This window comes from Melanaphis sacchari, unplaced genomic scaffold (assembly GCF_002803265.2).
Source record: "Melanaphis sacchari strain LSU unplaced genomic scaffold, SCAv2.0 Contig20_pilon_pilon, whole genome shotgun sequence".
Classification (NCBI taxonomy): Eukaryota; Metazoa; Arthropoda; class Insecta; order Hemiptera; family Aphididae; genus Melanaphis; species Melanaphis sacchari.
The window spans coordinates 1,050,490-1,074,714 of record NW_020271042.1 but is presented as its reverse complement, the minus strand read 5'-3'; the positions used below and the strand labels follow the sequence as shown (position 1 = coordinate 1,074,714).

The 24,225-nt window shown below is 23.7% G+C and overlaps 2 protein-coding genes across 5 annotated transcripts; one reads left to right on the top strand and one right to left on the bottom strand.

Moving 5' to 3' along the window:
* The first annotated feature begins 2,623 nt into the window (after positions 1–2,623).
* LOC112593817 (fatty acyl-CoA reductase wat-like) lies at positions 2,624–18,053 on the top strand. 4 transcript variants are annotated; one of them, XM_025338386.1, is made up of 13 exons: positions 2,624–2,895; positions 6,315–6,473; positions 7,971–8,064; positions 9,208–9,330; positions 9,417–9,542; positions 10,801–10,949; positions 11,257–11,366; positions 11,828–12,020; positions 12,775–12,925; positions 13,048–13,172; positions 13,772–14,029; positions 14,124–14,257; positions 17,963–18,053. In XM_025338386.1, the coding sequence occupies exons 2-12, from the start codon at positions 6,316–6,318 to the stop codon at positions 14,209–14,211; spliced, it is 1,575 nt and encodes a 524-aa protein (XP_025194171.1). In that variant the 5' UTR covers positions 2,624–2,895; position 6,315; the 3' UTR covers positions 14,212–14,257; positions 17,963–18,053. The 4 variants fall into 4 exon arrangements, with proteins under 4 accessions (XP_025194171.1, XP_025194170.1, XP_025194172.1 ...); XM_025338385.1 differs by lacking the exon at positions 17,963–18,053 and having other exon boundaries at positions 14,124–14,317; XM_025338387.1 differs by lacking the exons at positions 2,624–2,895; positions 17,963–18,053 and adding an exon at positions 4,022–4,101 and having other exon boundaries at positions 14,124–14,317.
* LOC112593655 (malate dehydrogenase-like) lies at positions 16,441–22,292 on the bottom strand. Its single transcript, XM_025338159.1, has 6 exons — positions 22,100–22,292; positions 20,398–20,528; positions 20,129–20,308; positions 17,988–18,170; positions 17,404–17,601; positions 16,441–16,551 (listed from the first exon to the last, which is right to left on the bottom strand). The coding sequence occupies exons 1-6, from the start codon at positions 22,290–22,292 to the stop codon at positions 16,441–16,443; spliced, it is 996 nt and encodes a 331-aa protein (XP_025193944.1).
* Between the last annotated feature and the right edge of the window lie 1,933 nt (positions 22,293–24,225).

The window sequence follows — 24,225 nt, the reverse complement described above, 5'->3', positions numbered from 1 at the left end:
AGATATTTGAATTAATCGAATTTTTATTTATTTTTTCTGTCAATCAATGTTGATAAAAATGTTAAGCTCGGTCAATAAACTTGAATATTTAATACATTTTTAATAAGTTCTATACAATAAATAATGACAATAATTATCGATTTAAAGAACATCGAAATCACATAATATACACAATTTATTTATAAACATTTAAGTTAAAAACTTTTAAAAAGTTGGATATGTTAACGAAAAATAATGATTTTATAGTTATTTTGTTGTAATTGAAAAAAAATAAATATTATTTTTAGTGACTTGAAACTTTTTGCTTTATTTATATTTCTTCTACACAATTATATTATATTATACACTATAATATTTTCGTAAAATTTAAACCAATTTTAATGATGATACGAACCTATTCATAGCATTCAACTGTTTTTTGATATCGTATATCATATGTTGAAATCAATTAAATAGTTATGAAATAAATAAATAACAATAAAAATAATATCTTGTTATACTGATATTTTAATAATATATTTATATATTTTTTCCATAATCGCTGTTAAATACAAATGTAAAACAATGACGATTATAATATATATAGTATATCGGTCCTAACTTGGTCAAGATAATGTTATTGTTTTTGCAAAAACGAATGTAAACTTTGAATTACTAAAAAATAAATAACATATAATATGAAATATCTCAAGAGAAATATACTGATAGTCAACAAACATATCTTAGAAACTTATTACTTTAACATGGAGGTTTTATAGAAAGTATCGAGGAGGAGGAAAAAGAAGAATATGAAAAAGTTAGATTTTGAAAATTGGTTCAAAATTGATGAAAATATACTTACTACATCAAATTTTATCGAAGAAGATATTTACATGCTTTATCACAAACAAATGAACCTGGAAAAGTTTAAAATGAAAAGATTGAGTTTGAGTCATAAACAGATACTAAAAAATCTCCAACTCCTTTTGAAATAAAAGAGGCCCTAAGAGTATTATGAAGGCGAGTGCAACAATACTCGTCAAATTTTGAAATACATTAAAAATATGAACATTTTATCAATGATTTTTTAACGGTAAAAAAAAAACAAACATCTATAAAAAAAATAATATTCAAGTTAGTAGTAGTTGATATTTATTTACATTTTATTTATTTTTTTTACAATTTTAAATTTTGTATACCTACATAATATGTACTTTATGTATTGTGTATACTAAATTTGATGAAACTCTACATTTTTTTTTTTGATTTAACGTACGTTTTATTTTTTTTTTCAACTTTAATTTAGTGTTATCAATCAGATTATGTTATCAGTTTTGTTTATATCAAAGTGATCACATCAAGCAATGACCACTGTACTTATACAAAAATATACTTGTATTGGTCTTTACTTGGAGTCGATTTCGAATAAAATTGTTCATTTATTAGTTAAATTTAATAATAAATATGAATTTATTAAAATGTTATACATTTGTAAAATTTAGTCAAGTATAGTAAGTATTAGGTACTTAATACCTAGTACCTAATAGAATAAGATTATATTTATTTTATATTTTATAAAAAATTATTATTAAGGATTATCATCATTAATATAATAATATAATACAAAGATAATTAACCCAGAAATTATAATCATTTCTGATGCATTTCTGATTTAAAAATGTATTTTATAAGTTATTTAAAAAAGTTTGAAAGTAGTTTATATCACCAAAGGATAGTCTTTAATTAAATAAAAATAATCTTATAAGTAGGGCGTTTTCCATTATCACTTAAACACAACTCCCATATAATACTACATATAAACATGGCAATAAAATAAGAAGGTAAAAGTTCATAAACCCGCATATAATCTGTGTACATTTAATTTACTACACATTAAAAAATTAGTATAAAATAATAATAATAGAAATTATTTTGTTCAAATCATCGTAAATCATTTGCATTAAATATTCCAATAATAGTTCGGTAATAATACAAATTCAAATTAAAAAAAATATGTACATATTGTGTGTTTAAATAGTGTTAAATTTATATTTTATGTGAACGAATGAAAATATAACTTTTATAATATTATATTGTCATTTAATATTATGGTTTGTGGATAATATTTTATAAATAACTGATAGTGATATTTAGAATATTTACAATTATAAGTTTATAACATTTGAAAATTCAATAAAATATATTGTATTCTGGTCTGTGCGATAATAGGCTTTCGATAAACAGTAATATAAGAATATCCGTGCGGTTTTGGCTCAGTTTTTGATCATTTTTATGGTAACGAGTAATGCCTTTAAGTATAGTTTTATGTAGGTATTGATTCAAAAATTTAAAACTAGAATTTGAATGAAATTTACGTCTATAAATCATACGGAGGAAAACAGATTGAGCATACTTTGTACGTTGAAAAACATTGTGATTTCCCGATACAATATCTACGTATATTAATATAAATTATATTGAAGAAAAATATGATCCAATAATGCTAATACATACACTAACGTAATTTCTCTGCTGTGAATATATGATGCGCATTTCACCTGTGTCATGGGGAATTTTTCTTGTTTCGAGTGTGACCTAGACCGTCAAATGGTATTTAAGTATATTGACGCATGGTGGGTACAGATCTAGTATTAGTCAGTTCCACTAAACCAGCCAGGCAGTGCACGGACGGTAGACCTCACGGTTTTATTTTACTATTCTATGGAAATATTGTACCTGTATTTGTAGCTTGGATAGATTTTTATAGTAATATTTTCCAAGTTAACAGTTAACAGTATATTATATAGTTCTATACACATTTCAATTATACAATTATAATAACAAATAGTATAACGTCGAGATTAACGTGAAGTTTCCGTACCAAATTATTGAAACATTTGGACGAGAACTATACAGGTAATTTATGTTTTAAATGTCTTTATAAATTTAACGACTATTAAAAAAATAATGTGAACAGTTTTAAATTTAAATTTTTAGAATATTCCGATATTATTTGTTGCATTTTATACTTTTTTAATTCATTATTAAGATTTACTTTTTATGTTTTTAATTTATCTTGTTATTAAATAACATAAAATAATAACTATAACTTATAATTATATAGAAATTATTAGGTAGATACATAAATTAAGAATGATATTTATAGAATACATAACAAAATGTATTTATTTAAACGAAATTCACGCGTTTCTGAATAATTCGCTATTCCCTAGTAAAAAAGAAAATATTTAGTATACCATTTTTAGAAAACTAATTTATATTATCATCTTATACATTTTATACAAATTAATTGATTTCAATAATTATATTCTGTGTTAAATTGAGCTTAATAAGCAAATAAGATGATTTAATTAAATTCAATTTCTACAGTATATTATTTTTAATGTGACATTTTTATTCAAAGATATTTATTTCCAAGTATCTTTTATTTAACTAGGTATACAGTTTAATACAATAATAATATGCGTAATTATTTATTTTAAATCAGTAATTACTCAGTCTATTAAATAAAACTTAAATATTTAAATTTATTTTTAGTATACAAACTTCCTCAAATTTGACAAATAAAGATTTATTGAGCCTAGCATTTACTTTTGTTCAATCTGTCGTAAGAAATATATATATATATATATCCATTTATTTCAATAGCTTAATTTTCTTTTAAAATTACGTATATATTATTTAATTTAATTTCCTAGTTAATTATAGCTAAAATAATAGTATTAAGTGTTCGACTCATCTTAAATTCACTAAAAGAACTCTTTAAGTTATTTTTAAAATTACAATTTTAAAAATATCAAACCATGTTTATCCAACATCAAATGCTAAATCATTAGAATACACCCAATACAAATTGTATTAGAATTTTAAATTATAATACTGTACGTTCATTACTCTCTTACTTTAAACAAATTATATATTTGTTTATGGCTAAAGGTCTTAACTCTTGACATACGATATTATACATTCATTGTGTTAATGAAAGACCGATTTGAAATTTATACTACACATTTATACGTCTGGTTAATGTAAATACAAACAGAAAGACTTCAGTATTTGACTACCATATATTATATAATCATATAATAACCTTTAATTATTGTAAGTACAAATTTACGAATATCGGTTTTTATTCAAATATGACGTATATATATCGTATTATATCGTTTCTAATAAAGGGTGTTATATAATCGTATAGTATAATTATAATAATATATATAATTTAACTTTTTTTTTTTTTATTGATCTTTTAACAACTACTCTGCATAAAAAGCTATTAGTTACATTTAATTAATTACTAGTTGAAATTATTTAAAGTATTTATAAAACTTTATATTAGAACTATTATTAGATTATATTTTGTTGATTATATTGGTTTATTTTAGGAGATACAAAATGTTCTTGTCTTAGTTAGGTATCCAAGCGTAAAATCAAGGTTTTCTATCATAGTTTAATTAGTCAATATTTTTCTTATCATTAACATTCTGCTATAATTGTTTTACTGCGAGCGTAATACCACTGCTTCGAATTTAGGAAGTTCTTTTTTACAACGAGAAATTCATGAATAAGTCTTGTTTATACAATTCTTAATCAATTTATAATTGTTTCAACATTTTGTGTTTGGTTTTTTCAATGTCAATTTTTTTATTTGATTCAGTTTAATGTTTTGATTATTTTAGAACATATACTATTTATATCTGATGTGTATTTTATTTATAGCTTTTAAAGTCTTCGTAAAGAATTTTGATTGTGTACATAATACACCTGTATACGATATACTCATTATATAACAGTCATGTATTTTGTATTTATATGTAAAATTCTAAAAATATTTTAAAAAATCTTATAATTTAGATAGCTACGTATGCATGTATTTTGATAAATATATTTTACAATAGATATACCTACGGGTACAGCTTCTAAAGACTACCACTGTTAATAAATAAAATTTTATTTTGCTATATATTATATTGTATTAAATGATTCGGTCAACGGCCACGCATGTATAAGAGCTGTTTAGCCTGGTCAGGTTTCGATACATACGTTTTATAGTATCTACTTATATTAACGTTTGGTAAACGCTATGGTCTGCGAGTATTATCGTGGCAGACGGAATATATTTATTATTGTAGTTGACCTTAAGAAATTCACTTTTGCAGCTACACAATTGGATGAATATGTTAAAAATGTTTAAAAAAAAGTATAACCTGTTATAGGAATATAAATAAACTAAAAATGTATTCTAGATATTTACAGTTATATAGTTATATGTTTTATAATAACATAATGTTTAATATTACGATTGGTTTTTACATGATAGCTATATGATACATCATACAGTCATATCTATATAAATATAAGCTAAAAAAATCAATTTAAGTCACGTGTCTGTCTAGTATGAAACAATTACACATATTATTATAGGAATGATATAAAATAAAAATACATTCCTTTCTAAACTAATTCCTAGTGTCTTGTGTAACGAGTTATATTTTTCTTGTTTCTCAATTTGTTTAGCTGCGGTTGTTGACAACAGCAATAATAATAACTACATTATTAATTATAGTATTTTGAATTTTATTATGAGTTTTTAGTATAAAATGCTCGTATTCTCGTGTTTTTCAATAAGATAAAAATTATATTGTTATGCAAATTTATTTTAGTAATAAAAATATTGAATGATTAAATTAAATTAATTTTAAATTAATTAAATTCAAGATTATTATCTGTAAAAGTCCAACGTTATAACTATGTAAACCTGCTTAATAATACTTTTGTTTTAAATAATTACAAAGATAGTTATATAATCATAACGTAGTTGTATTAATGAGTTATTAATAGTAATATTGCACTAAGTGTATAGCTTTGTTATTGTATTATAATTTTTTTTCCAAAATGTTCTTGATATGAATTTACGTAGATATACTATTATAATACGGTAGGTATCTATTACTAATTAACATACAAGTTCAAGAAGCTAAATATTAACGTAACTACTAATTTCCATATCACCTTATATGTATAATAGTATAGGTATACTCTATACCTTTATTTAATATTTTAGAACGCAATGGTAATTTTTTAAAAATTTTTTTCTACGTGTTTCGACAATTAACTATATAGTATGAAAAGCGTATTTGGTCAATGAAATTCCCTGCCTAGTCCCCCATATTATGCTACATATACAAGGATAAATATCTTCTTTTACTTTATTAGTTATAATAACACAATATATTTGAATAATAACAAAACTAGCTGTATTTTAATTGATTACTCGTATAGTTTTTAATTTTCATATTGTTTTAATATTTCAGGATGCCAGCTGATATTGCCACCATGGATAATTTTGATTTGAACAGCCACGACAAAACTCGTGAGATGTCAGAAATTCAATCTTTTTACGATGGTATGACAGTTTTGTTAACCGGCGCTACTGGATTTTTAGGAAATTTAATACTGGAAAAACTAATCAGGTAATAGCTATTCATTCGAATACTTCTATATATTACACGACATATCATTGTTTAATCGTATTTAAATTGTTAGTTGTTAATCACCTGTATAATGTGTGAATTCACAGCATAATATTTACTAAATATATTCAAATATACAATAATATGTCAACACGACTATATATGTATACAGTGACGTGGCAAGAATATTTGAAATACTAAAGAAAATATTTAAACAATGACCTACCCCACTACCCCTACAATATAATATACGTATAACAAAAAAAAAAAAAAAAAAATTGAAGGTTGCTAACTTTATCTTTATTATTTAGAAATACAACGTATTGATTGATTATTAATTATCCGAAGTATTATGTCAATTACGACAAATCTATTACAAAAGTATTTCCACAATAACTAACGAATTTTATGTAAAGTGATTTTATTCATCTATACTAAATTATTTAAAAATATCATTGATTTTAAGTTTATTAATATTGCTTTCAATTATTTGTACGTTACAATAATCTTACGTGTAATATTGTATACACCGTGTAACACCGTGAACGTTGAAATTTGAAACTTTTTTGTAGAACTTAACTGTACCTATTTGATAGTGTACCTACAGCACGAAGTAGAATTATTATCGTTAAGAATTATTTTTAAATACTATATATAACTAAAACGATGGACGAAAATAATATTATCTGTAAAACTCTACAATTTTGGTTTTATAAATTAAAATTCATACTCATGTTTATTATTTCAAATTTAAATGTAATTCCTATGCTTGTATATACGCTTACTACGACATTAGAATACTTGAGTAGTTGTGTATACCTACGGTTATTTTCTTATGATTTATGATAACAAAACGCGGAAAACAAAGAGTATAAATATAATATACTGTATCCTTCATGCAGAATATTTAAATATTTATAAATTTAATTTATGTATACTTGAGTTGGTTTTATTATTTTATTTTTATACAAATTTGAATTCCAAAATTGGAATTTACCTCTAAATTAGATTTTTTTTTATTACGTGTAAAGTATTATGACTGAAAATACTAAGATCCAATAAAAATATTCTATGAAAGTATATTATTATCTACTGCTATATCAACTGAAAATATCAGATTTTATTTTATTTAGGAAAGAAAATTTATTTCCATAGCATATTAATATTTTGACACACATTCAGTATTATATTTTGTACAAGTACAACGTATACGATCTAATAACTTTTCATTACATCTTATTGTTTTATTTAATTTTAAAACTTCGTAAATTATTAAATTTTAGGTATTTAAATAATATACTTATTTTTTTGAAATTTTTAACAGTAAAATACTTAAGCATTTAATTACATATTTAAAATAATTAATTTTTAAATGTTAGCCAACTAAATAATTAAGAACACTTAATTATTAATCCAATAGTTCTTGATATAATATTGTATATAAATAAATAAAAAAATATTGTAAATTAATAAAAATATGTTTTATTTTTATTTCAGAACTTGTTCAGGAGTTAAAAGAATTTATGTCTTGATCAGAGAGAAAAAAGGAAAAACTACAGAAGAAAGGTTTAAAGAGCTCTTCAATGATCCGGTGTGTAAATATTTTTATTTTTTTCATGTTTAGATAATTTTAAGAAAATAATTTTTGAAATTAAATTATGGATAATAAATGTTTACTAGATTTGAATGTATAATATTGTGGCTAAATTATATATTACATTGAATACTTTAAATTTAAGACATAATTGAATATACCAACTGTACCTATACTATATTTGCTTGTCCATTTGATTAAAGCGAATTAATAAGATGAAATAAATAGTTATTAAATTATTTAAAATTAAAGTTATCTGAGATAAATATTAAAATTTAAATTAAGTTTTCGAGCTTTTCAATTTTCAATTACAATTTTTAAACTTAATATTTAAAAATATTCTGTTCAATTGTTTTTTAAACATCTTATATGTTCATTCATGGATATAGAATAAATAATACATGTAAATGGATTTTGACTGAGTCATATTTGTTGTTTTTTTTAATCAAATATGTGTATCAAAAATTACAAGTGAAAAACAATAATATTTATGAACATAAAGTATAAAATAAAAACATATAAAATGAACAGCAAACACATAATACTCGAATGTCAAAAATATGAAGAAAAAAAGAGTTATTGACCTCTAAAAGAGGCAATTAATACTTTAAATAAAATTTAAATATTTTTAAAAGTTATGCATATAATTTATAAATATGTATCATATAATGTATACATATCTATAAATATATTAATATATATTTATAATTTAATTGAAAAAATATATTTACAATTTCTTTATGCTATTAATATAATTTATAAAAAAAGCAAGTGAAAACGTGTATTATTTAAATATTTTATAAAAAAAATGTATTTATAAATTTATTTTTAACTTCAATGTATTATAATTAGTTGATATTTTTTCATCTAATTGCATGAATATTCAATATATGTTTATTAATTTGTTTATATTGTTAATTTTATATTTTTTAATTGTTTTTAAAATAAATTTAATGATAACGATAAATAAAATAATAAATAGCAATAAATCAATATCACTATAATGTCAATAAAAGCATGGTAATCATGGCTAAGTAGTCAAAAAGTATTAAAAATCAAAATTTAAATAAATACCATCTATACATTTTAAAATTTATTTTTTGTTAATTAAGACTTGAGATGTTTGATTTATAATTTCAGCTGTTTGAATTAATGAAAAAACAAGAACCTAATTATTTAGAAAAGATCACAGCAGTTATTGGGGATTGTTGTTTACCAAATTTAGGAATAGATCTACAAAACACGAACATTTTAAAAAATGAAGTAACAATTAATATAACACTCAAATATAATTATATATATCATTAACTTCTTTTTAATAATAATTTTTTTTTCTTTTTTTAACTAAGGTTAATATTGTTATACACTCAGCTGCCACAGTAAGATTTGATGAACATTTAAGAAAAGCTGTAAATGTCAATATAATTGCTTTACAAGATATTCTAAAAATGAGCCAAGAAATGCCAAACTTAAAGGTAGGTAATGCATTACTATGCACTTTTTATAATATTTTTTTTTCAACTAAAATCACTTAAAAAAATTAGGTAGAGGAATACCGCTCTACAGTATATTAGGTGTCAATTGGATCAATATTTAGGTCTATTACATTTGAATTCAATAATATATCATTTTATACAAAAAATGATTCTGAGTGGAAACAGTCTATCAGCCTATATCATCAAGTGATGATGTTTTTTTTTTTTTTTTGATATAGCTATTTAAGTCAATTACTTTACTTTTAGTACCTACATAATAGGTTGATATAGTTTTTTCCAAAAATATTGCATTTATTTTGCATTATTATGAGTATTTAGTTGTTGAAATTATATATATTTATACCACATTATATAAAATTATATAAATCAAAATGTAATAAAATTCTTCTGTAAATACCATATAACAATAAAAATAAATTCATAGTACTTATAATTAGATAATATTTTAAAATAAATCAAAAATTTTATTACTTATACTAATAGTAATATAAAATACATGCAATTTAAAATTTTCACGATAATGTTTTTAAATTATAACAAAATAGTTAATATATTGTTTTTTATTATTTAAATTTCGTCAAAATTCAAACTTTAAATATATATGAAAAAAATTGTGTCAATGTATTTTTAATACATTTATGCAGTTATGAGAATATATTTTGTGAGGTTTTAAATTAAATTTTTAAGCATTTCTACCCAGTAAATAATTCAAATTAATCGACATGTATTGGTTTAATTTTTAATAATAAAAATACATTTTTTATGCCTATAAATAACTTTAAAAGAGTTAAAAATTTAGAAAATTTTATTGTTTGATGAACATTATAATATTTGGTGAAACTTTCAAGTACCTACAATTTTTTATTTTCAAATTACATTAAAAAAAAATTAATTTTTCTGAAAATTGAATTTGCTTAAAAAATTCCCGTTTTTCCTTAATAATTGTCCCAATTATAAAAATAAATACTGGCAATTTTTAAGTTAGATCTCTTTAAAGTACAAACTAGATCTAATTTGATATTTAAAACCACTTCCAGTTTTGAAAACAAAAAAAATTTATCTACAACTTATCGTGTACTTATATAAAAAATCCAGATCCATTATAAAATCAATACATTCATTGCTCCGTTTAGAATTTAAATAATTTTAATAATAACAACAATTTGTACAACTAGTCACAACTAAATTGATCAGTTTTGTTTTTATTTTCATTTTATTTATAATTTCTATCTCTTAGGCTTTCGTTCACATTTCTACAGCTTACTCAAATTGCGTCGGGAGACAAGTCGTAGATGAGGTGTTCTATAAGCCACCAATATCTGGAGATAATTTGTTACAGCTCGTAAACAGTCTTGACGATGACTACATCACTAGAATTACTCCTTCGTAAGTAGTATATTTACGTATCGGTAAAATCTGTACTCTGTTAATAGATAGAGCAAAAATTCAATAATTAAGTTGAAACATTTATACTAAGCAAAAAGTATAATACGATTACACTTCTGTCGATAATCAGATATAAAAAATAAATAAAATAGATAGAAATAAATAAAATACTTAAACTATAATTTATCGGTTTATAATATATTGTTTAAGAGTAATCGCATTTAATGAATAAAATTCATTGGAGGTAAAAAAAAAAAAATTGATTTAATAAATTAAACCGTGTTAATTGTTTATTTAATTAATATAGAATATTGAAAGAGTGGCCAAACACATATGCAATGACAAAAGCAATAGCCGAAGGCGAAATTTTAACATATGGCAAAGAGTTGCCCATCGGGGTGATAAGGCCGTCGATGAGTGAGTAATAAATTTACTTGATTCTATGTATTATGATACAGTAGTACAACAAGTCTGAAACTCTTTAGCCGTTTGAAATACTCTTATTAAATTGTAATAATTTCTTGTATATTATGTATAATAATTGTTGATCTATCATAATTTATACTAGTAGCTAATTATAATAATAATAATAATAAAAAAATTACTCTTTTTAAGTGATGGAAAATAAATATATCATAAAATGTATTCTATATTAATATTAATTATAGTAACAATAATATTCATGGCAGTAATACTTCCATATTATATGTATTGTCATCATAAAATCTAAGTAGAAAATAAAAATATTTATTTTATGCCCTGTTGATTTCTGTCCTACGCCTAGACATTTCTGGTTGCACTACTGATATATTAATTCATTCCTATGGTCGTTATTATGAATAAATTATAAGGTTTTGTAAATTATATTTGAACTGTAGTTGTCGCAACCAGTGACGAACCTATTCCCGGGTGGATCAACAACATTTATGGACCAACAGGAGTCGTAGCTGCTACCGGCATTGGTCTCATGAGATGTATGCGTACAGATTATACTAAAATAGCTGACATCATACCTGGAGATTTCGTTACCAACGCTATTTTGGCCTCCGCCTGGGAAATTCACAATCAATGGTGAATAACGATTTTACAAACAATTACCTACGAGGGCTATGATATTTTCTAATTGTTTCACGTTTGTGTGGCATTGAAATCGGTGCAAATAGTCATATTATTAAAATGTATTAAGAATTAAAATATTTTTGACATAGCATATGACTGATAGTCCTCAAAGCAAAATGATGTTTATAGTCAGTTAAAAAATGTATTTTCAAAATAGTTACCATGTAGGGCCCTACCTTCGAAATAAAAATTCAAATATTACTGACCAGCATCATATGGTACGAGAATATTTATTTTTTTCAATCATATATGATGTTATTCGTACGACAGTAAAATAAAGTATAAACTAATTATGATTTCGATAGATGTATAGTACTATAAAGAAATAAATAAGTCGGTAGTCGAGTAAATCTCGTAAAGTTATATTGATTTTTGATGTAGCTGTAATATTATTATTATTTTAAGAAAAAACGGTCTACGGGTATTAATGTAATATGCAATTTTCTTTATAACCATCGAGATAATTAAATATTTGCACTGGTTTAATAACTCTTACTGATTTAATAATTAAAAATAAATTATATACTATTACGGTTTTAAATACACCAAATTTATCTGACGTAATCATTTTATAGGTAATAGGTACTACTAATTTACGAGTTCAATAATTAATTTTACTATAGATTCTCGCCTTAAAGGTCTTGATGTATAATTGTAATTATATAAAAAGTACAAGTAAATTAAAACATAAAATACAATATTCTAGGAAAAATTATAAAAACTCCAGTGATTTGAATAAAGAAAAGTTTGTGCCAAAAATTTACAATATCGTTTCTTCGAGCTCTAACCCCTTGACATGGGGAGAATTTTCATTTTATAACAAGAAATATGGATCCAGAATACCCTCTATAAGAGCGGTAAGTGGTCCAAAGACATTTTGATTTAAATAATAATATTATGTTGAATTCAAAAATGGTTTATTTACACGTAGACAGTCTTTATGATCAAATAAAAATAATTTTTTTTCTTTTATACATAGATTTGGCCAATTATGTTGAGACTATCCAAAAACAAATATGAATATTCAATCTTATGTTTTCTTCTTCACATTATACCTGCATACATTGTCGATTCCTTAGCCAAACTCACGGGAAGAAAACCACAGTAAGTACGCGACGACGAAAAATGAAAATAATATATAATACATTTTTTTTTTAAATTAGCTGTTAAAGCTCCAATAACAATGGTTGTTATTGGTAGCTTAAATATATTAGTGTATAAACGAAACAAAAGAAAAAAGATTTTTATAATTTACAATTATTTAAAATTTGAAAAATAGACAAATTACTTGAGTGTTTTCTTCATTCAGTACTATTTAAAGTGAAATTACGTCGGTGAAGATCTTTTGTGCTTAGGCATAATTTGGGCACTTAGTAACTATGTGGTAGATTGACAAGTGCTCCTTGTACATGTCATATATTGGAGCTGGTTCTTTGGTTATAAGGATTGAAGTAGGTTAGACGGGTGTGCTCTATTTTGGATTCGGTAATGGTAACTTCATCTTTTTTTTAAGATTAAAGGGAAATTTCAATTTTCGAATGGAAGATGTAATATTACTTAATTTATTTGTAAGAGCTACTTTGTTTGAATAGTTTTTCTATGTTTCATTGGTTTTATTATATGACTAAATAATACTTTTCGACCAATCGGTTATATTGACGCACGTTTACTCATATTATATGCCTGCGATTTTTATTTTTCAGATTAATAGAAGGATACAAAAAAATACACAAATTTACTGCTGTTATTTCGTACTTTAGTCTACATTCGTGGACGTTCCATGATGATAACACAAAATCGCTGATAAAAAAGCTGTCCAAATTGGACCAGTCCCTATTTAAGTTTGACATATCCAAATTAAGTTGGAATGAATATTTCAAAAAACATGTGATGGGAATTAGATTGTACATTGTAAAAGAACCAATGGACACTTTGCCGGAGGCAATGAAACGAAATACTAAGTCAGTATAACATACATTCCGACTGATTGGTCATAATTTTTTTATTGCAAGTATTTGATTATTATTATTTATTTTTTTCCAATTTCTGTTTTAGGTTGTACATGATTCACTATACGTTAGTATCCATATTGGTGGCATTATTAATATTAATAATATATGGACTGTTCTTACTATTTGTATAGGAAATTAAAATCTCTGTTGTCCTAAATGGCAATTTTACATGTACGAGTATGTAAAAACACATATATTGCATTATTGTTATGATTTTTCTTGTATCTCATTATGATTATACTTTTATTAAAATTTGTATAATTTTATGATCATGTTTATGCTCAAAATTATATAAAATGATTAAACATTTTAATACTTACACTGTATGTACATTCATATTATTGTTAAAAATATTTGTTCATGTATGCATGTAAGTATATTTTATAATATTTTATAGGTATAATGTGTTGGTATTTATAAAAAGTGGAATTAATAATTGTTATTGGCAATTTCAAAATATTGCGTGGATATAATATACCTGATTTTAAAATGTATTTATATCTGAATATAGTTTACAAATTATCGATTTTAAAAGTAATATTTAAAATTTAATTATTAAAAAGACTTTTAGTTATAATGTAAATTATTATAATAAATATATTTGGTGAAAAATTACTTTTTGACTGTTTTAATTTTTTATTTTCAGCAATAGAATTTTTATTTAAATAAATTAAATACAAAATGTAGACAAATAACAGATAAATTACATTTATTTTAATCATGGTAATTTTCTGTTTAAATAAAATGTAAATCTGAGCTTGATATCAATCAGCTTTTATAAAAAAATAATCAGTCATTTATTAAATAATAATATATGAAACTAACAGTATAATATTGAGTTAATTAAATTTATTAAATATGATAGAAATAATATTGGTTTATATTAAGGTTACCCCTTATAATTGGCTTTAAACTGCCTATTTATTTATACTGAATACAATATACTGTACGCCTGTATGAATTATTTATTTATTAGCTTATGCGTCGGTTAAGTGGTGGACTTCATGGTGTTGGTCTAGTACCAGGACTACAGAGGTAGCTTTTGAGAAATATGTTTATGTAGACTGATAAAATAAAAGCTTACCAGTAAAATATTCATTTCACTTTTTGTTTTTAAATTTTATAAGTAGATGCATTTAATATAATCAACTAAAATAATTTTAAGAATCGATTTCCGTTTTTTAAATTAATTACCATATTATAATATACATGTCTTGCACATTTAAGACTAAAATAAATTAAAATTGTTTGAAGATAGTTTTTATTCTTTCTACTAATAAATAATATTATAATATCACTGAAAGTTGTGTTTAGTTGATCTTTATAAATTGGAATAGCTAAATTAATTAATATTTATAAATATTCTGACAAATTATTGTCTTTTGAAAGCAGAATACACAATTTATTTCAGTTGATAGACCACAATTTTTTTCTCGTTTTGTACTTCGTTAATTCATTTAGTCTATTTTAAATATTAAATATTTCATAAAATAAAAACCTATCAATCCAAAACTCTAAGACAAATCACTAAAGTACCATACTACGTTTCCAATCACACACTCCATCACGATCTCTCTATACCCTTTGTTGCAGACGTGGCTAAAACACACTACAAAAGATTCCATAACCGTTTTTTAAATCATAGAAACCCAATCATACACGACATCTCTTCCTTGACTATCCCCGGAAATCCTCCTAAATGGCTAAAGCGAAAATGGTGTAGAAACCTACTGAATAATTAAATTTTATACTCATATCTTTTTTCTTCTGCTAATGTAGTACCTCCACTGGGAGGCCTCTACGCTCTGTTAAATACTTATACATTTCTTGTTATTTTATTTTATTTTTTTCTACTACTTTTTAATACTTCCTAAACTTTTCTTATTGTTTTTTTTGTAACAGATTGAATAAAATATTTAACAAAAAAAAAAAATAAATATATTTCACGTCCCATTAGTGCACGTATTTTTAAAAAAAAGTAACAAATTACCAATAAATGTTCAAAATTTTAATTAATTAAATCAAATTATATTATTTTATTAAAAAGGTTTTACTAAGATACATCATGTTTATCATACATACGTACAATATATAGCTACCATATAGTAATTACAATTTAATAAAATGTGATTAACTACTGCCATAACATAATATTATTACCAAATATTAAGATTATTTAATTTCAACGTAATACTTTGTTTATAAATTTAATTATCATAACACATTTTTTAGGTTCAGAGCTATATAAAATATTATTTTTTTTAATCTGTAACGTATAAAACAATCAAAATCTTATCTGTATACTCAATCTTTTTTTTCATTTAAAATCACGACAATATTTTTAATGGTTGAAACAAATATTACACGATATTATGGTGCTTGATATAGTTGCGAATAAGACACCTTTCTTTTTGTTGATTTTCAAGATATCTATACAATTTTACAAATTGTAACGAATCCATTTCAATGTTCTAAGACAAATAATTATACATTTTATCGATTTTTATTACATTTTTTAGTTAAATATCATTTATAATTATTCATGATTAAATCCAATTTTATGTATACTATATGAAACTTTTTTTTTCAGTTGTAAATGATAAATGTAAAATAACAATAATTTAACATCAGAAAATAAAAATCGTAATGTTTATTATGAAGTGTAATGTATATGCAGTGCCGTTAAGTATTTAAATCCCTGTGTTAAATATTTTTATGACCATCGAATATTTATATCCCAACCTACATAATATGTAAATATATTTGTCAATTTAAACAGTTACCCATATTATATATATATAAAAAAAAAATACATATATTTTGAAAATTACAAAAAAGAACCGATTAAATTAAAAAATCAAAATCAAACTAAACACCTATAATCTTATGAAATTTTTGTAAGTCTCCTATCTTTCTTTTTCTCAACAAAAGTGTATAATTTATCCTAAAGAAATATAATATTTAACCTGTATAACTACGTATTTAGATTAGATAAAACAAATGAGAAAATAAATTAAAAAAAAAAAACAATATAGATTAAGTTAACCATAAATATCTTCAATAAAAATATAAGTTTGTAAAAATCTTTCATTAGCTATTGTTCTTTATTAGAGTCATATAAATACAAAATATTAGGTAGGAAAACATTATACGATGAGTTGTGTTAAATTCAATCGATTTTTTTCTGCAAACATGTTCATTATATACACTTACATTGGAACACTTTATAATATTAAACATCATTTTTGCGTATAACTTAAATTTTTATGGAATTATAAAAATAGGAACGAAAAACGAAATATTTTTCAGGTAGGTATACTCACATGAACAGATATTTTACCAAATTTGCTAATGACAACCGGATATGATGAAAAAACGCAATCGTTAATGTGTCCCGGTTGATGTACGAAAAGTGTCATACACACTGTTCTTTCGCCTGTGCCCCGACACCAGTCGATTATATGATAGCAAACTGCCGATATAACACATTGTCTGTAGGTTTTGACGGTTTCTACTGCTTCCTACATACCACATGTATAATATTAGGACGGAAAATTTGACAAATTTTAACAATTTTGGGATGAAAAAATTTAAGGTTACAAAATTGAAGTGAAGTCTATAATACAATTTATACTAGCATATATTAAATATGCTTTAATTCTGTTAGGAATTGTTACTATAGTAAGACCCACAAATACATTTTGTAATAAATATTTTTATTTTACGTACGATATGTATATCAACTTTGATATGAAAACAATTTAACTAATTTAACTCGTAAATCATTTAGTAATTTATAAAATTAAAATTGAGTAAACTTTTATAATATATTTGTCAGAAAATGAACTATAGTCTTAATTATATATATATATTTTGTTGCAGTATATACGAGGTGTATGGTGCGTACAAACTGTGGTGTGAAAAAATTGTCAATCCAATTCGAAGACAAAAGATCCGTAACGTTCTGCGTTTTCACTGTACATTGCAAATCATATTTTCCCGGTCCAAAATTCGTTTTTTTCTTAGCGTCAGTTATGTCCAAGTAATGTTTTCCCCAAACGTATACGTCTGACAGTTCTTGCATTTCACACTGTTATTTTACACAAAGAAAATATGTATGTAAATACGTAACTTATTATATTTTTAGTATTACACTATGTATAGCACCTAAAATATTTGACTTTGAAATTTTCTTTTAACATGTATATCATGAGTGATAATTTGCCAAAATAACTAAAAGTAAAAATATCGAAATCTCAAAATATATTTCCCTAAAAAGTAATGACAGACAGAAAAAAACACATATTGGGCAGTAAACTTTCCATTTAATAAAATTTTTTGTTAAACAAATTATTTTCAAGAACCACGACCTTCATTATTAATCATGCGTATATCTATTTCTGTATAACGAATCACTTTTTCTATAAAACGAATAAACTATTTTATAACAAACCTGTCTTTGTAAATGTTGTCACTATCTAATACCATTGAGTATATATAGTAAATAACTATATAATATATAGTTTTATTAGAGTATATTATACTCAATGCTAATAATTAACATCTAAAATACCTATAATTGTATTGTATTTGATAAAGATAAGACATTAGTAGGAAAGTCGGTTAATGTAACGCAGTGCTGCATGCTGCAGTTCCAATATTGACGTAAACGTCTTCGTATGCTCAATATTTTTTGTTATTTTGTCTATTATACGTACATGTTAAAATATAAATAAATATCAATTATCGATAAATTTTAAATTTTAAATTAAGCTGATAAAGGTTTTAAAAAAAAAATATAAGTATTACCGAAAAAATCATATTCAGATAAATTTTCTTTCAACTATATCAAAAAATAGTGAAAACCTAATGAAGCAAGAGTAAGAATTTTCACTCATCTGCAATAGAAAACCAATGAAATTTCACTGTAAAATCAAATACATTCATTGCTCCATTCAAAATTTTAAAATATTCCTAATACAAAAATAAATTATTAAAAAATTGTATTGATTTAAAAATGTATAGTGAAACATCTTTAAATTATTTATTATAGTATTAATCAAAAAATATAAGGTTTATTTTTCCAGAAATTTAAAAAAAAAACAACTACACAAGTTTATAGGTAAAAATATCAAAAACGGATTAACAATTTTACTATTATAACATTTAATTTTTAAAATGTAAGCAAATTTTAGTAATTACAGAACAAATAGTAAATATTTTGATACGTTTCTATATTTTAATCATGACTCACGAGTAGTGTTATTCATTTTCATAAAACAAACTGTCTATATTATAATATGAGGGTATACGAGGTATGTAGAAGACCATATGGTCAACAGCCGCTCGGATGATATCGTATCGGCTCCCGCTAGACGTTAATGAGTCCGTATCGGCTCCGGGTCGTTATTCCTTGCCATCCATTAAATGGCCGTATTGCGTCCGGTTTTTTAATTTTTTAATTTTTAATTTTACATTATTTAAAAAAAAATTTAATTCAACACAATTTTTAACCATGCCTACCGAGAATTTCTTCTCACCGTAGCTAGTTCTCAGTCAGTAAATGGGAAAGAAAATGTTGTTGAATGGGAGCCGATACGTCTATACCACTGGCATCGGATCGGAGCCGATACGGCCACCTTCAAATAAAAGGAGGGAGTCGATATAGATACTTCCAGCCGCTCACATAATAACAATTAAAATTTAAATTATGAAAGATTAGCCTTTATTTATTATACGAGTATACCTACTTATATATTATTATATTTTGTCATAGTATATACTGTACTAAACACTTAAATCTATTTAATCATTAAAATAAAAATATTTATCATTCATCTTTGCACAATATGTTGTTGTTTTTGTATAATTATTGGTAAATTTTATAACGACATCGTCAGTACATCCAAACATATAATATAATTATAAAAACACATTTCTCATCGAAAACGAAACCACAGTATTATTGTAGGTAAGTATATGAATATTAATAATGTATTATTGTGATTACTGTATTATATTATTGTGACGTATTCACAATCAACTTACGTCAAGTTTTCGTGCGATGAGCCCCAACGCTTTACTCACGTGATGTCTAGACAAACCGGTAAAGTTGCACTTGTTCAGGCGTGTCGCAACTTCCGCAAAAATCTGTAACCACGTATTTGACCATGGTCCCATAACGACGATCCTGGCATTTGGATTAGCAAGACGATCGAACGATTTGGCCTATATCATATTACTTTTTAATATATTCACAACGGTTTTTAAACGTAGTTATAGAGTATGTAAGTATGTAAACACTTATTAAGTTTGACCTTTTTGAAAACGTGATCTAAGTTTTGGATGTTATCTAGAATTTTACAGTCCGGCGCATTCAAATTAGTCATTAGTAGGAGATAGTCGGCCTTCAAGAATGCTTCGAGATAATCTCCGGTAACAACCAATTCTGCAAACATATTTTTTATGATCGTGATGTTCGTAGTGGTGGTTGTACAGTTATATAGTAACGATGGTTGAATGGGACGACTACGAATTGGTTCCCAATTATCGAGTTGATTCCCGGATTGTCTACAGGTAACATACAAGTTGGTTCCCGGGTTGTCTATAGGTAACATACGAATTGGCTCCCGCAAGCTTTCATGATAATACAATCTTGTTAAATTTTACTAGTGGTGTTCGCGCAAGTTATCTGGTGCAATGAAATAGAAATAGATTTTATGGCCCTAATCGCGACTCCTCTTCCTTGGGGTCAATGGCCCCCTGCAATATGTTATTTTGAGATCAATTGTCCGATATTATTCTCGCGATTTTAACTGGCACCCGTTCAAAAATATTCATTTTTAATGCATATTTTGTATATTTAAGTGCATATCAGGTGATTTTTTAGAGCTACAAGTCCTCTGCCCTACTGATAAGTAATTTTATTCGGGAACCAATTCGAACAGTTGTATACTAGACAGTAATTTTATTCGGAAACCAATTCGAACAGTTGTATACTAGACAGTATTTTTTTCGGGAACCAACTCCACGTTTACCGTTGAATGTATTAATAATATTCACAAAAAAAATACGATTAACAGCGTCGAACTGATAACAGTTATTTATTTATAAAATTATAACCTAATTATATGGTTCTTATACAATATTATAGGTATAGAGTGATAATTCGAATAATTATATGTATACCATATTTATAGAAACTAGTTTATTATTAAGATTATTTAAATTATTTACAATATAAATATTTTCTATTAAAATCGATCATGACTTATTATAGGTAAATGACTAATGCAGATTAATTAATTCTTTTTATATAAAAATATGGTCATGTTTTGAAAAAAACATTTAATAGGCACATACCTACCTATTTCTTTAACTAAATGTAAGTTGTATTACATATGTATGTATATATGTATAACAATTTTAAAGATGATTATGTATTCACCGCGAGACACACAATATTTGAAAATTTCATTTTTTTTCCAAAAAAAAATATATATATATATACTTTTATTATTACTTATCGTTATTATTTTTTACCTTATTAGTAACATCATGCATTTCTAATTTTTTATTCTAAAGCAGAATATTTTTTAATATTAAGGAAATCAAATTTTCAATGAATTTTATAATTAATAAACATTTAAAGATCTTACGAGTATGATAAACGAAAAAGAAATTACCGTATAGAATGTCGATCTATTACTCTTCTTTTCACCGCAATTTTAAATACCTATAATTTATAAGTCAGTAGTCCGAAATTTGATTTTTGAAGATTGAATTACTCTGAATTTTTCACATTCTTCTTAGAAATAAGAAATTCAAAACTATGTTATTATTCAAAAAAGAGAAAAACTTAAAAAATTATAACGATAAAAAAATAAAAGAATTTTCCAAAAATTTTGTTTTATAATAACTTTAAATTATATAAAAAAAATATATTCAAAAACGTTAGTGTTTTCTGAAATTATGAATGTCTTACGTAAAATGGATCACTCCATAAATAAATATAAGTACCATTCAAGTTAGAGAAACAACACTTTTTAATATGTTCAGCCGTTTCATTAACTTTATCCATGTCTAAAGTTAAAATAAAAACGTCCAATTTATTGTCGGCGAACACTTTTCTTTGGAGTATGTTGAACACCAACTCAATGCTAAGCACATTATGGTTCACAGAGATTACGACTTTGGTGACGACAAAATCCATTATACACTACGTTTTATAACACTATAATATTATATTACTATCAAAGCTCAGTTTTATAATTTAAAATCACTTAACATCAAATAATTATATTGTTTAGAAATACCGTAACACGATTTCCACGGCAACAAAATATTCACAATAATACTTGCATGCAATTTAAATTTTATTGTTATTTTTCAAACAATTCTCAGCGAGATGGACTGTCGCCTTTTATTTTATTAAGAATATTTTATGATAGTTTTTACTGCTAAGTATTTATTTTTTTTACTGTTTTTAATTTTTATTAGCCATTAGGGTAGATTAATTTAATTTTTTACGTAAATATTGCATTCATATTATTATTAATATTTAATTATAATAATAAAATAATACAATAACCTTATTATTAAATTTTGAGCCAATACCACCTTGCTGTAAGATAGAATGACTAGATTTTAGGTAGAAAAGTCTAAATAGATAATATTTTAATATAACTAACCTATATATTATGAAAATTTTATGATTGTGTTTTATATTTTTTTAGATTATAGATTTTAGTACGAAATACTTAAAAGAAACATTGTATTTAATTTTCATATTTAAGCTATAAAAATTAAAGATTTTATACCTTTTTTTCTATAAAATGACTAATATTGTCAAACTTAAAACTTAATGAATAATGAATATGTATTTTTAATATTTTTATATTCACATAAGACCATCTTATGATGAATTTCGTAATAAAATTTTAAGTTTTTTATCCGGTGCTAAATTTTTTATCGGCATTTATAAAAAAACAATCTAAAAAATTAAAAATTTAGAATGTCTATAAAAAGTTTCTAAAGATTCAAAATATTTTATTATGTACCTATAGAAAATTATAATATAAATATTTGGTTACATTGGTAATTTAGTTATTTTTTTTTTTTTTAATTTAATTACATCAAAATAACAAAATAAATTTTGTCATATAATCGTTTTTCGTTTTTCCTTATTTTATTTTTAACTTTTTTTCGATTATTTTGTAAAATATACTCAGTTTTTTTACTTTCAACCTCCCCTAATATATAAACTAGATTTAATTTTTTATGAAAAACCACCTAGTTTAAAATCAAAGTATTTTTACTATCCCATAAAATGATACAAAACAGAATAATAACTCATATTAATGTAAAACCAATACATTTATCGTATTGTTTAGTGCTTACATCCTAAATGGCTCAAATATAAATTCTCGCATATTCTTCTGTCTAACTGAAATATTATTTTAGAGTTTTATATTCAGGTTATTGTTTATATTATAATGCTTATAAATATAAAAAAAATATTCTGCTACGAAAAATAAAAGTAAAATTATAAGTAACAAAAAAAGCAAAAAATGTTTGTTCCTACAATTATATATATTTTTATAATCATAATAATTGTATTAAATTTAATATAAATTCAAAAATATTCATAAATATCAGTTAAAAGTTATAACAAATAGATACCTAACTACCTTAACCTCTCATAAAATAGCTAGTCTTTTAATAAAGGGGAAATAATAGAGGAAATCAAGTATTCAAGTAATAAGTAAACTCATTCATAACTTTTATATAATAATTAAAATGAAACTTTAACATATTTGTTTTATATATATATATACAACAACAATACTAAAATTAATCTACAATGTTTGTAATTTTTAAATTAAAAAAAAAAAATTCTATAACATGATTATTAAACTGAAATGTGCACGATAACATTGAATAAATATTATAATATATTAATTTTCTACTATCCAATGTAGATTATAATAAATAACAAGAATCATAATTACACAATCATTAGCTATATAAATATTGGTCTTTTGTAATACTAATATAAAAATACGATTAATGTTTTAGCTGTTATAATATTTTTACTAACGTATCATTAATAAATATGCATCAATACATCATGATATACTTTAATC

What these genes read in the sequence shown, in the direction of transcription:
- LOC112593817 (XM_025338386.1), top strand. Translation starts at nt 6,316, where the DNA reads ATGCCAGCTGATATTGCCACCATGGATAATTTTGATTTGAACAGCCAC. An exon ending in ATCACTAGAATTACTCCTTC is followed by an intron (nt 10,950 to 11,256) that starts GTAAGTAGTATA and finishes TAATTAATATAG; the next exon opens with AATATTGAAAGAGTGGCCAA. An exon ending in TGGGAAATTCACAATCAATG is followed by an intron (nt 12,021 to 12,774) that starts GTGAATAACGAT and finishes ACAATATTCTAG; the next exon opens with GAAAAATTATAAAAACTCCA.
- LOC112593655 (XM_025338159.1), bottom strand. Translation starts at nt 22,292, where the DNA reads ATGGATTTTGTCGTCACCAAAGTCGTAATCTCTGTGAACCATAATGTG. An exon ending in TAGATCACGTTTTCAAAAAG is followed by an intron (nt 20,309 to 20,397) that starts GTCAAACTTAAT and finishes AATATGATATAG; the next exon opens with GCCAAATCGTTCGATCGTCT. An exon ending in TTGGTAAAATATCTGTTCAT is followed by an intron (nt 16,552 to 17,403) that starts GTGAGTATACCT and finishes TATTTGTCTTAG; the next exon opens with AACATTGAAATGGATTCGTT.